The 13,928-nt window shown below is 45.9% G+C and overlaps 2 protein-coding genes across 2 annotated transcripts in view; one reads left to right on the forward strand and one right to left on the reverse strand.

Moving 5' to 3' along the window:
• CFAP97 (cilia and flagella associated protein 97) overlaps positions 1-5,778 on the reverse strand; it is a 29,629-nt gene extending 23,851 nt beyond the window's left edge. Inside the window, exon 1 of the mRNA XM_015418703.1 lies at positions 5,723-5,778. The gene's annotated coding sequence lies outside the window, so the exon portion shown is untranslated. The remainder of the gene's footprint in view (positions 1-5,722) is intronic.
• Positions 5,779-6,483: 705 nt separating this feature from the next.
• The window catches only part of SNX25 (sorting nexin 25), a 79,656-nt gene continuing 72,211 nt past the window's right edge, over positions 6,484-13,928 (forward strand). The window contains exon 1 of the mRNA XM_015418701.1: positions 6,484-6,826. Coding sequence (XP_015274187.1) covers positions 6,533-6,826 — 294 coding nt within the window. The 5' untranslated portion in view covers positions 6,484-6,532. The remainder of the gene's footprint in view (positions 6,827-13,928) is intronic.

Below are 13,928 nucleotides of genomic sequence, written 5' to 3' on the forward strand. Positions count from 1 at the left end.
TGGTTTTTATTACCCTGTTGCTCCTGTATGTTCTAATGATGGAATACCATTATTTCTGCATGATACCTGCACTCTATCATGCCTAAAATGCTATATTTAGTCATATTTGTAACCCTTGTACATTGCTTATCAGATGTCTTTTCATATTGACTGTTTCAATTTATACTGTGTAATTGTAAGGAACAGCTAATCTCTCCCCCCTTTTCTACAGTCAGTAAAGGTTAATAGATGGAACTTGCTTTCTTATAGAACAGTAGTGGTAACACCTGTGGGCCTTTAGGCGTGTCTTATCTCTATGCAAGGTCAACTGGATTCTGAGAAGTGAGGAGTTAGATTCAGGTGGGAGATTTTGTATTAACAAAAATGTTGAGTGTTAATTAAAGGAATACACTGATTGGTTGTAGTTGTGGGGCGATGATGCCTTTAGCCCCTATAACTTTAAGAAGTTGTTAGGCAATGGGATCACCACCTTTCACTTGGATCTTTGCGTGTGGGAATGTCAGGATGATGACTGTGTGGTGCTGGTCATTAAGGAATGATATTTTGTCTAGATCTTAGAGTTACATACTACCAGGCTAAAGAGAACAACTTAGTCTGTAGGAGTTTATTTGGTTTTTGTGCAAAGAGCCTAACAACTGTATCCTGACTGAATTTTGATTTTTTAAAATTTTGCTTTAATAAATATTAGTATTTTTACAACTTGTATTGTGTGTGTCTTACAGCTGCACCTTACCAGTGAGATGACTTGGCCTCAGAGGGGCATGTTTGGTGCAAATTTTAGGGAGCTCTCATGCCCATGGTCCAGGATTGAGAGGTCTCCCTGTGAGACTGGAGTGTCTTGGCCCTGGGCCAGTCCTCACAGTAATCTACTTTGGCACTGACTTGGATGGCCCAGGCTAGCCTGATCTCTTGGAAGCTAAGCAGGGTTGGCCCTGGTTGACACGTGGATGTGAGTTCTCCAAGGAAGTCCAGGGTTGTTATGCGGAGGCAGGCAATTGCAAACCACCTCTGAACATCTGTTGCCTTTATTTATTTATTGTTAACATTTTTACCCCGCCCTCCCCACGAGCGGGCTCAAGGCGGCTTACAAGAGGGTTACAATACTGCATGCTGAATCATCTCAGAAATTCCTAGGTGTAGGACTACAGCCCCAGGAAATGAAAATGTAGCAGGTCGGAATAAAGAGTCAAAAGAACTGCTTATCATCTGAAGCTGTACCTGCGGTCTGGACCACTGCTTGCAGATTCTTTTCTTGGAGATGCTGGAGTTTTTCAGTCTTAGCTTTGTTCTCTTTCTCTAGTGATCTAACTTTATGTATATACTGGCTATTCAGAAATTTCATGTCTGCAGTCTCATGTTCAACTTTCCTCATTGCAGCTTTCAAATCTTTGATCTGAGCCCTGCAGGGTTGCCATCAATCGGCTGCAACTTTATGGCACTTTCCAGCACCCAATCTGCTGTGAGTCTCAGTAAGAAAGGTGAACTATCACTACAGTAAACAAATATTTGAACTGAGCTTTTAACATAAGAGAGCATGCCAAAATGTAACTGCCTGTGATCCTCCCCTTGTGAAGACTTGCATCCCCTTCTATCCACCCCAGGTTTCTGCTACACCATTCCCCTGCTTGTACAAAAAGAGTATGGCTTTGTAAAATGGTCTGTCCCACTTGAGGGTGCAGGTAAAGGCCCTATTTTTCCCACCTGGAAACTCACTACACATACAGAAGCAGTACAGCAGGGAGTAGACTAGGCACTTCTCTCTCTGGGGGGACCCTTTTTATGTTTTTTTTTTAAATCACCTGGGAGCATTCAAAAATTGCATCCCTCACCTGAAGTGATACAGGACGCCATCCTAAGAACAGTCACCTAAGAGGAAGCCCCATTTAAGAACATAAGAGATGCCAATGTTGGATCAGGCCAAAGGCCCATCCAGTCCAACACTCTGTGTCACACAGTGGCCAGAAATACCAGTGCCATCAGGAGGTCCACCAGTGGGGCCAGGACATTAGAAGCCATCCCACTGTTGACCCCCCCAAGCACCAAGATGACAGAGCATCACTTGCCCCAGACAAAATTTAACAAAATGGGACTCCCTTCTAAATAGACCTGTTCCAGATTGTCCCCAGAGTCCAGCTTCTCACTTCCCCAGCTCCGTAAGCCTCCCTGTGCTCCTTCAACACGTTAACAAACAACGCAGATACGTGGCCAAGATCCCAGCATACCACCTCCTTAGCCACAAATCTGCCATGCTGCCTTAGCGCATTCAAACGACTGGTCGCCACCTCGAGAGCAGCTTTGACAATCTCTACTGTTTGTCTGAATCCACTGGAAACCGCAGCTCGGTGGCCACCCGGCGTAGGAAGACAAAGCCGAATCACGAGTACGAGATGGTTTCCCGTACAACCAGAGGAAAAGCCAGACATTTCTCTTCCCCACCGTTGCTTGGGAGAAGCGACCCACACACCACGCTGGCACGCCGGCCTCCCATGTCTGTTGCGGCTACAGCCGGAGGCGATGCGTGCAAAAGTGGCCGGAGTGCGCGCCGCAGCCACCCTTTCTCCAGCGGCGGGAAAGCCAGCCGCATTACCTCCTCCAACCCAACCCCCCCGGGCCTTAGGCCCTGCCTGTGGGCCACATACTCACCGCTAGTAGTCAGGCGGGGGGAAACGGAAGGTGGGTGAACACCGCTCTACTGCAGCTCCCTTCAGGAAGCGGCGCCTTCTAGTTTCTCCCGCCTGCGCGATTTCCCTCGTAACCAAGGAAGGGAGGAGGACTGGGGGGGAGGGAAACCCGAGTTTCCGTCTCCGTATCGCCGTGTGGAGCTCCCGTTTTGTGCAGCAGGGGGAAACCTTGAGCCCAACTTGCCTCGGGTTGTTGGCTGTGGCCCGGGGGTGGGGGTGGCACACGCCTGAAAATGTCTGCTGCGAAGGGGGAAGTCTCCGTGGTTGATCAATACCTCAGCCAAGCTGGGGAAAGTACTGGTCTTTTTCTTTCTTTCTCTCTCTAACCGCCAGAAACAGTGTGTAATCCTCCAGATTAGACAGGGAATTCGGTCTTTTGAAAAATTAGTCCCCATCATCACAGAATGTTAAGCAGGCCCAGCATTAGGGCTGCCACCTTCCTCTGGCCTGGCTTCGTCTGGTACTTTTTTTGCTTGGCAAAACAAGGCCTGAAGGCTGCCTGCACAGCAGAAGTGAAATTTGGAGAAGTAATTCTGAATTGTCGTGTAAATACATATCTGTTGTCATGTAATGGAAAGCAGACTCTTTGTTGCTGAATTTCTTAATTCCCCCGGCTTTCCTTTTGGTTCATTTCCCAATGAGAAGTACAGAAATTAGGGCACATTTAGGGCTACAATCCAGATTTATGTGACATTTTTAATGCATTCTTAACTAGGAGTTAATTTCTGCGTGCACAGGATGGGCCGCAAGTGCCACTGAACTCAGTATGGTTAATAACCTCAGAGTTAAACCTGTTTAGCCTTGTGCAGCAATTCCTTTTTACCCTGGGGAGTAACTGGCTTTTGGAGCTGTATCCCTCCCAAGTAACTGTTGTAGGCAAAAGTGGCCTAGCAGAATGCCTTTGGCAGCATGCAGACATCTGTAGATTCCTCAGCTATAATAATGCATAACCAGCAACAGTCTTAACATAGATCAAGGTGGGTAGCTGCGTTTTATTCAGCGTGTGAGCTTTCGTTCGCATGCACACTTCCTCAGGTACACTGAAATGGAAGACCACAGTTCATACATAGAGGTAGATAGCTAAGAAGTTACAAAAGATACTTTTACACATCAGTCTCCTGTGTGAGAGACACCTCATTTTTTCAGACCACAAAGTGGTCAGTACGTACATGGACACAATACATTGCTCCCCTACTGGAAATACGATTTTTTTTTAATTGTGAAGAAGTGTAAGAACATGAGGTGCCCTCCAGATCAGACCAGTGATCTACATGATCTAGCATCCTGTCTCACACCGTGGCCAACCTGTTTCCCTGTGCTGGAGACCCAGGTTCAAATCTCCAAGCTGTCACTGGAAGCTTGCTAGGCCAGTCACTTTGCCTCTCAGCTACCTACCTCATAGCTAGGTACTTCAGCCACCTACCCCCACCCCCTCTCTACCTATATGTAATGGTTGAGGAAATGGTTTCACTGTATCTGAAGCTGTATTGGTATGAAACAATTTCCTCAACCATTCTTCTAAATAGTTTGAACAAAGTTTGAGTCCAGTGGCACATGAAAACTTTGAATAAAACTTTGTTGGTATTAAAGATGCCACTGGACTCAAACTCTGTTCTGTATCTGGAGAAATGTGGGTGCACAGAAAAGCTTAGAATAAAATTCTGTGGGCCTGAAAGCTGCCACTGGACTCAGACTTTGTTCTACCTCACAAGGGTGTTATTGTGAGGATAAAATGGAGGAGTGGACTAGGGGAGACTTTGGGTCCTCACTAGGGAGAAAAGCAGGGAATAGGCAGTGCTTTTTTAAAAAGATGCCACCAATTCCCCCCTCAGAACTTGGGAGAGACCCCCCCCTCCAAGGTGCCAGTGAGTACCGCAACCACAAAAACACAACACCCTAGATATAAGGTTCTAAATAAAGATGCCAAGCCCTGCTCCTATGGCGTTGGTATTGTCTGGGAGATGTACTAAAACTAAGGACAAGCGATTGCCCATAGGGAATACATGAGTGGACAGCGATTGCCCATAGGCAATACATGAATGCCAATAGAGAATGCATGATTGCCCATAGGAATAATGAAGAGTAGGCTTGTCCAGAGGGGATACTGCAGTACATAATTGCCAATAGAGAATCCATAATTGCCAATAGAGAATCCATGACTGCCCATAGGGAATAATGGAGAGGATGCTTGCCCATAGGAGATAATGGAGTACATAATTGCCAATAGAGAATCCATAATGCCAATAAAGAATCCATGCCTGCCCATAAGGAATAATGGAAAGGATGCTTGCCCATAGAGGATAATGGAGTACATAACTGCCAATAGAGAATTCATGTTTGCTCATAGGGACATAATTGTCAACAGAGAATCCATGATTGCCCATAGGGAGTAATGGAGAGTAGGCTTGCCCAGAGGGGACAGTGCAGTACATAATTGCCAATAGAGAATCCATGATTGCCCATAGGGAATAATGGAGAGCAGAGCACACCTAACCATAGGGTATAATGGAGTCCACATTTCGAACAATGAATAAGGTAGATCACATGTGACACAGGGAATAAGGGAAACCACGCTTATCTATGCGGACATCACACGGGAGAGGTCATTCCGGCTCTCCCAGCTCTCCTTAGGGGCTCTTTAAACAGTTATGGCCGCTGCCCCCAGGGCAGCTACAAGGGCGGGGGTGGGGCGGCAGCGAGAAACATTCCCCGCCTCCCTGAGCCCCGGGGTGGTGGCCTTGGGCTCCTAGGGGCAAATTCCACCTCTCGCGAGAGGTCATTCTGGCTCTCCCAGCTCTCATTAGGGGCTCTTTAAACGGTTATAGCCGCCACGACGGCGGTAGCTGCAACGGCCGCGGGGTGGGGTCGAAACGACCTCTCCATTATTCCCTATGGGCAGTCATGGATTCTCTACTGGCAGTTATTCTCTATGGGCACTCATGGATTCCCTATGGGCAACCGCTGTCCTTCGTTTCAGTACCTCCCATTTTCTGGTTTCCTGCCTCTAGCTATGGAAGGGAAGCAATCCGAAGCGAACCTACCCAGAAGGCGTTCCAGTTTTATTCAGTGTGCCTGACTCCCAGACAAGCGTTCTTAGGACTGCAGCCCTAGAGCACCACTGGAGGGAATTATTTGCAGAAACAAAATCCCGGGGATTCAGTAGCCACCCGTCTCGTCCACCCAGCTCGGGGGAAAGGGAAGGCCGCTGCCTTGACGTGCCTGGCCCCGCCTCGCCCAGCTGAGCCTCAGCACATGGCCCTGTTCCCAGCAGCACCCATTCAGGCGGTCCCTCCTCCTCCTCCCCCTTGCCGCACGGAAACAGGCTCAGCGGGGCCTCCTACGGCTCCCGGGCGCGATGCGATGAACTCGCAGCCGCTCGTCTCAGCAGCGCGGGCGGCCGAGGCTCCGTCCAGAGGCGAGTGAGCGGGGCGAGGGGCCGCTTCCTTGGCGGATCCCGGGCATGAGCCCGGCCGGCCGGCCCTGTCGCCGTGGCGCCTTGAGCAGGAGGAAGAAGAGGGCGCCTGTCGTCGGGAGAGACGCGACCTTGCGAGGGGGCCTCCGGGGCGGGAGATGCGCTTGTTCCCGCCGCTGGCTGGAGCAGCATGTTCCCCGATGCAGACGCCGCCGCCGCCGCTAACATCTCCAGCAGCAGCAGCAGCGGCGGCCGGCTTGAGTCGGCGAGCCCTGCCGTGGGCTCCGGCTCTCCAGGAGCGCAGAGTCCCGGCGGCGAGTCCTGCAGCAGCAGCAGCAGCAGCGTCCCAGCAACCGCGGCCGAAGGCGACGACGAGGAGGACGGCGAGGAGGAGACGCCGGCGACGCCGGAGCGCGGCGGCGGCGGCTTGTCCCGCTCTATGCTGGCTGCCACCGGGCTGGGGCTGCTGCTGGCCGTGTCCCTCTTCCACCTGGGCCGGCCGCGCGCGGAGGAAGAGGCGCCCGGAGGACAGCAGTGCTTGGCCTTGCTCCTGCTCCGGCTCCTCTTCTACTTGGGCTGCGCCGCCGGCTCCTTCTTCCTCGGCACCCTCCTGGCCCTCCTCGGCCGCAGGCGAGGCAGCCTCTGGCCCCCGCCCCCGCCGGATTCCCCAGCCGCTTGGAGCCGCCGCTTTCCGGGGAAGGACAAGGCCGACCCACTGCTGCAAGCTGCCGCGGTAAGAGGGTTTCCCCGGCTGCCCGCGCCTCTTGCCTTTGGCGGAGCTGCGCCTCGTCGCCCTCCTGATTCCTGTCCCGCAGACCCTGGGCCGTAGAGGACGCGTTCTTTGCCAGGGAGTCACTGAACTGAACTCTTCGCCCCCTTCTGTTCGGGAAGGGGTGCCTCTGAACATATGCAGAGTGTGCTTTAGCGCATACATCTGCGGTTGGGGACTCAGGGCTGCGGACAGGGGGAGTGGCAAGAGGCACAAGACCCCAGAGACCGCAGTCACTCCTAGGACGCATGTATCATTTTCTTTCATATAATATTCAGGCTGGGTTTAGGTGATAAGGGGGAGGACCTTGAGGGAGTCTCATCTGGAGGCTCATGGTAGCCATGGTTAGGGTACTAGATCATCATAGGTATTGCTTCTAAGTAAACTGGAGTCCCTGCATTTCTCTTTTTAGAAAGTAACCTCAACTGATCCAGATTAGATCTCTTCTTTACCCAGTATAAGCAAAAGACTAGATGGAGGGGGGAGCCCTGTTTACTCAAAATAGAGGGTGGATGTGTGTGTCTGGTGTCATTGGCCTGGTGTCATTCTCTCTCCCTCCCTCCTCCTGTTACCTGTTAGCTGTAGGAGATGGTATGTACCTGCCTGTGCAGTGATGATGCAGCTGTTCCTGCTATTTTGGCTGCAGTGTTCAAAGTGTCACAGAGTTTCTTTACACTGTAAAAGTTAATAGTACTTAACAGTACTATTCATGCTAGTCCAGTAGGACAAGTTAGTCTCTTTAATGTGTGTGTTTAAGAGATATTAGGTCTTATGTGACCATGAAAAAAATACAGAAAATCATCTCAACTTCTACCAACACCTCTCTGTTCAGTTAGCTTAAATGGGTGTTCCCTGTAAATGTGGCTTTTCTACAAAACCGTCTGCTCCATTAGGTAGGATGAGGCAGCCTATGTGAGGTAGCAGCTTTTGAAGCACCTTTGTTGGACAGCAAAATGGTCACATATTTCATTTTATTCTGCTGTGCAGAGAACTAGATATCAAGGGAGAAGGAAAGAACTTACTTTTCAACATGCAGAATGTTCTTGTGCGTGAATCCTGCATGCTATTTGAAGGGGTGTGGACTGGGCACAGCCACAGCTTTACTACTACGTCCATGAGAACTGGCTGAGAAATAGCAGAGACCCCCCATTTTCTTCTCTGCTGTGAGGACTAGCGAGGGTCAGCACTGAGATTTCCACAGTGAACACATTGCTTGTTGAAAGGAGAGGCATTTAATCAGCAGACGTGGGCCTTGACAAACCCCATGTGGCCATTCCCTTGACAAATGTCCTTCACTAGGAGGCCTTTGGCACCAATCAAAGCAAATTATGTCATACAAAACGAGCCTGGTGATTTTTTTTATTTGACTATTCTGTCATCTCAGTACTGAAGTTTTGTACTTGGAAGGAAACTCAACTGATCAGGATTAAACTGTTGAGTAAGTGTGCTTTGGATTGTTGTTTAGTCTTTAAGCACATGAACTGTTATTTTTCCCCCAGTAGGATTTATAGTTCCAAAATGCAACTACTTCAAAGGCAGGTGGCCACAAACCATTATGTGTTGAAATCAACTTACCTTGTGCATGCTTCAGCATATCAGAATCTGCTGAAAACTATCCATATACATCATTCATTAAAAAGCAAGCTTAAATTGGTTTAATAGACAATAGTTTTCCTATATATGCGCCCCTCTGTATATAGGTAGATAACTTTTCTGTTGAAAACATGCACTTAGTCTGTTCCTCATCATACATGATGATGGTGATAACAGTATATATATTTACAGATTGCACGTTGCCCATGGGCCTAAATAGGCACATGTGTATTCATCATTGGTGCACATGAGGCATTTTATAGAATTTACAACCAGCATAAATTTTTACTGTGAAAAAGTTAGAACAGTCAGTATCTTCAGGGCCACGTGTAAACAGGAGTTGAATGAATGAGGCTAATTTGCCACAGGCAGAGGACAAAACCTCCTTGCTTTCTGGTGTCTGCTTTTTCTGCCTGGTCGTTGTGGTTGGGTTATTGGACTGGGTAGCCACAAGCCTATTGTACTACGTCCTTCAGCTTGTATATCCGTCAAAATTAATTTGTGCTAAATTTGCATCTAGACCAGGAATGTAATTTGATTTCTCTCCTCTCCTCTTCTGGTTAATGCTATTAACAAGAAATGTGTTTCTGCTGGTTTCTGTTAGGAACCCTGTAAATGTGCTTGTGGCAGTGCATGAAAAATACTACGTTATGAAGTACAAGAATCAGGTTTTTTTTAGGGGGCCAGCACCATCTTTTTATGTAGTGATCTGGAAAAGAAGAAAAATACAAGCATTCTTGAACACTAGCCTCAGATGCTTACAGTGCAACCCTGAGTCAAATTGTGCCCTTCTTAGCCCCCTGACTTCCATGGATTTAGAAGGATGTTTAGAATTGCACAGTTAATCACCTGGGCGTTCCCCCCAGCAGTTGGTAGTGGAGTACAGTAATTGAAAATGGTGCTATATGGTTTGTCACTTACTGATTCCTGCACATACCAGCCCTATCAGATATAACCTAAGGTTTGATCCAAGAACTTCCTTCTAGTGTTGGTAGTTATTCTTTTTAGCAAGAATTGGAAGCAAGATGTCAGGTTTTTTAAAAAAATGTAAGGGACTGTAGTGTGTAGAGATGCAGTCATAAGGGGAGGTCCTTTTAACAATGTATATTCATGTTCTTCTAGGTCTTGTTACTAACAGTAGGAATTCCATTGTGTTCATGTCAGCTTATAGTGGAAAAGCAATGTAAGGACCAGGTTCTGTTCTCCTTTCACTGTGTGAGAGGGGAATAGTCTTCCTAAGCTCTAGACTTGTGAATGAAGGGCAGTTCAAGTTGATTAACCGTGGAATCCTGAGCAGAATTCCATCCTTCCAAGTCCACTGACTTCAGTTCATTTAGGAAGCAGTTCTGCTCAGGCTGACAGTGTTAGTAACTGATGAATGAAGCCCTTAATAATCTGTTATGGGTTCTTCAGCCACATCAAGTGCATTGGGTTCTACGGAAGCCAGAGAAAGAGTTGCAGGGGTAAGGGGAAGAAGGATTTTTGTTTGTAAATATGTTAGGGCAGGGCTTTTTTTGTAGAAAAAGCCCAGCAGGAACTCATTAGCATAATATGCCACACCCAACAGCAGAAACTCATTAGCATATTATACCACACCCCTGACAGAGCAGCTCATTAGCATATTAGGCCACACCCCCACGTTACCAGAAGTGTGGTCATCCAGCCACACCCACCTTTTGCTTCTTATTCTGTTTACCTTGTTTGTTGTCAAAACCCAGGGCTTTTTTTGTAGCAGGAACCCTTTGCATGTTAGGCCACACACCCCTAATGTAGCCAATCCTAATGAGTTTCTGCTGTAGGGTGTGGCCAACTCAGGAGCCAGCCGGAACTCCGTTCCTGTGCGTTCCTGCCCAAAAATACCCCTGTGTTAGGGGCTGAGAAGAAATAACATTCTGTGCTCTGACTGTCTTGGATTCAGTGGCCCCTGTGTGTTGTTGATTCTTCTTCAGAACTATAAAATAGGAGTCAAGAAGCACTTTAGGCTCACAGTTTATTCCAGCATAAATTTGTCTACCTTCACCAGATGCATTAACTGGACATCTGTGTGGTTGATGCATTTATATTTGCAACAGAAAGGCAGGGCTGTGGGTGATGTTACAAAAAAGAGAGGCTGGTTTAAAGCAAGTTTATTCAACCACAATTCCTATCAAAAGCAGATGGAATACAATGAGCTCCTGAACAATATACATAGGCTATGATTGAATTAATATAGAATAAAGTTACATACAGATTCTCTGGTTGTCTTTTTGTGTACAGAGGTAGTATCAATCTTTTCCTGTAATATACAAAACAAGATATGAGAACAAAAGCAAGTTGCATAACTCAATCCCTATTGATGGTACATTCATATTACAAAACTTACCAACAACAGTTCCAACAGCCCATAGGCTAACAAGTTTATAATACAGCACGCAGGCTTACTAGTTTTCAGTCCGGACAACAAGTCTTACTGAGTACAAGCATTCATTTCCTTAAATAGGTGCAAAATGCAAACAAGGTAAATTGCTTGTGCATGCAAGGATGACCAACTTACCAGTACATATAACTTTAGCACAAATTAATAGATGCATCAGGCTAAGGACAAAACCACAAAACATATATACAGTGAATTCTCTAGTATTACATAGCATTATATTATAGTCAGTAGCCTTCTATAGTCAATCCCTATTAAGTGTACATACATAATAAAAAGCTTATCAACAACAGTTCCAGCAGCCATAGGCTAACAAATTTATGATTCAGCACACAGGCTTAATAACAATCCGGACAACAAGTCTTACTGAATACAAGCATCCCTTTCATTAGATAGGTGCAAAATGCAAACAAGGTAAATTGTTTATACATACAAGGAAGGCCAACTTACCAGTGCATATGACTTTAATACAATTGATAGATACCTCAGGCTAAAGGCAAAAAACATATACAGAGTGGATTCTCTAATGTTGCATAGCATTATAAAAAGCAAGATAAATCCAGGGAAGTGTTAAGTCCTGCAGGTTGGATGGTATTAAGCTTAAACATCCAATAAGCCTCCCTCTGGAGCAATAATTTATGGATATCTATATTGCTGTATGGTCTAGATCTCACTACTTCTATTGCCACACAACTAAATTCGTCATATTTGTGACCCACTTCGGCAAAATGCTGGACCAGAGGTGCAGTAGGGCAAAGATGTTTTAATTTAGACTTATGTTCCAGAACTCGTGTGCGTAAAGCTCGTGTAGTTTGTCCCACATATCTATAATTGCAACCACAGGAAATCATATAAATGATGTTCCTACTTGCACACGAGGAGAACTGTTGTAAGTTTCTGCTGAAACCAATCTCTGGGAGATTCAGGACACCTGTTTCAAGCATGAGAGGACATGCAGCACATCTTTTACACTTAAAGTGACCTTTAGGTAATAATTCCACTTGTTGAAAATTCAAAATATCAGCTCTAATCAATTTGTCCCTGATACTTTGGGTCTTCTTGAAACCTATCATTGGTAATTGTCTGCATGCTGCAATATCCCCCAGGATGTGCCAATGTTTACAAATGATGTTTTTAATGGCATAAGCTTTGTCAGTATACTCAAGTGCCCAACACAGTCTCCCATTAAAGCACTTCTCTGGTCTATTTTGAAACAGTTCAGCTCGATCACGCCGGGTAGCTCTAAATCTAGCATGTTCCACAACCCAATCTGGATATCCTCTATCCTTGAATAAACTCTGCAATCTATCTGCCTCTAATTCATAGTCAGTCTGGAAAGTTGAGTTCCTCTTGATCCTGAGGAATTGCCCATAAGGGAGATTATTTTTTAAATGAGCTACATGATGGGAACCATAGTGAAGTAACGAGTTCCTATCTGTTGCCTTGTGGAAGGGACGTACTGCAAGGTGATTGTCCTTAATGAACACAGTGGTGTCCAAGAAATTTATTTCTGAACAACTGGCAACATGTGTGAACCGGATTGTTTCATGGACACTGTTTAGCCATTGTACAAACGGTTCTACCATCTCATTCGTCTTAACCACTAGAAACAGATCATCAATATAACGTTTGTATAAGACAATCGAGTGAAAATACGGGTTAGTATTGGAGCACAAAATCCAACAGTCTTCAAAACTCCCCATGAAAATGTTAGCTACGCTTGGTGCGAATGCACTGCCCATCGCTACTCCTTTTGTTTGGAAATAAAAGTTGGTGCCAAATCTAAAATAACTTTTATCAAAAATAATGTCCACAAGGTCTAATAAAAAGTGAGTAGGCAGCATGTCCACACTTCTTTTTTCTAAGGTTCTAAGAATGCAAAGGCGTGCCTCATCATGAGGGATGTTTGTGTAAAGTGCACTAACATCTAAAGTAACCAAAACCGCCCCTTCAGGCACCTGCATCCCTTCTATACAACTAATGAAGTCCCTGGTGTCCTTGATGTATGATGGTAATTGGCATACAAAAGGTTGGAGAAACGAGTCGACAAATTTAGATAGAGGTTCTAATAAAGAATTAGTCCCCGAAACAATGGGTCTGCCGGGTGGAGGATGCCCAGATTTATGAATTTTGGGTAAAGTGTACAAGATGGGGACCCTATAAAACTGTTTCTTTAAGAACTCGGCTGTTTGCATAGAAATATATTCAAAAACCAAGCCCTCATTTACAGTGACAGCAATTAATCTACTGATCTCCTGAGATGGATCATACTCAATTTTGGTGTAATACTCCACCTTATTTAACTGCATATTGATTTCCGAGACATAATCATCATAGTTCTGCAAAACTACAGCCCCTCCTTTGTCAGCTATCTTAATAATGATATCAGACCTCGCTGCCAACTCATTAAGGCTGTCCCATTGACTCCTAGTGATATTATATCGGGTGGGAACCCTGCGTTGTTCTATGGTCAAAATATCTTCCATGACCCTACGCTCAAAGACTACTATAGATGGATGGTTGATGGGGGGAATAAACTGTGATTTGGTCCTGAATGGGTTGATCTCAGTAAATGTAGTATCATCAAAAAACTGTTTTAATTTGATCAATCTAATAAGTTTGTACAAATCAATTCTGGTTTGGAAAGCATTATACATGGGAGAAAACACAAAACCAGGTCCCAAATTCAAAACTTTAAATGTGTCCAGTGAAAATCTATGGGAAGTGAGGTTAACCACTAATTCTTTTTCTTGCCTTTCTTGTATGCATGGTATGGGACCTGACTGCGCATATTTTGCTTTGCCCTGCGCTCTAAAAAAGGCCTCCCTGAATGTCCCTCCTCTCCAGAAGTAGTGGCCGAATCCTCGGCATCAGTAGTTTCCATTTCGGATAATGGCTCCCTCGTATCCGCCCATGACACCCTCTTTGGGTGGTTAGCTGCCGGTGAACACCACTTATAAACTCTGTTAAGGGTATAATCCCTATGGTCCCTATCCAGTTTTTTGAGCTTAGTATCTCTAGTTCTATCCTCATATTCCTTCAGGTTTTCCTCAAGAGTCT

Source organism: Gekko japonicus, unplaced genomic scaffold (genome assembly GCF_001447785.1).
Source record: "Gekko japonicus isolate JY-2015 unplaced genomic scaffold, Gekko_japonicus_V1.1 scaffold663, whole genome shotgun sequence".
Classification (NCBI taxonomy): Eukaryota; Metazoa; Chordata; class Lepidosauria; order Squamata; family Gekkonidae; genus Gekko; species Gekko japonicus.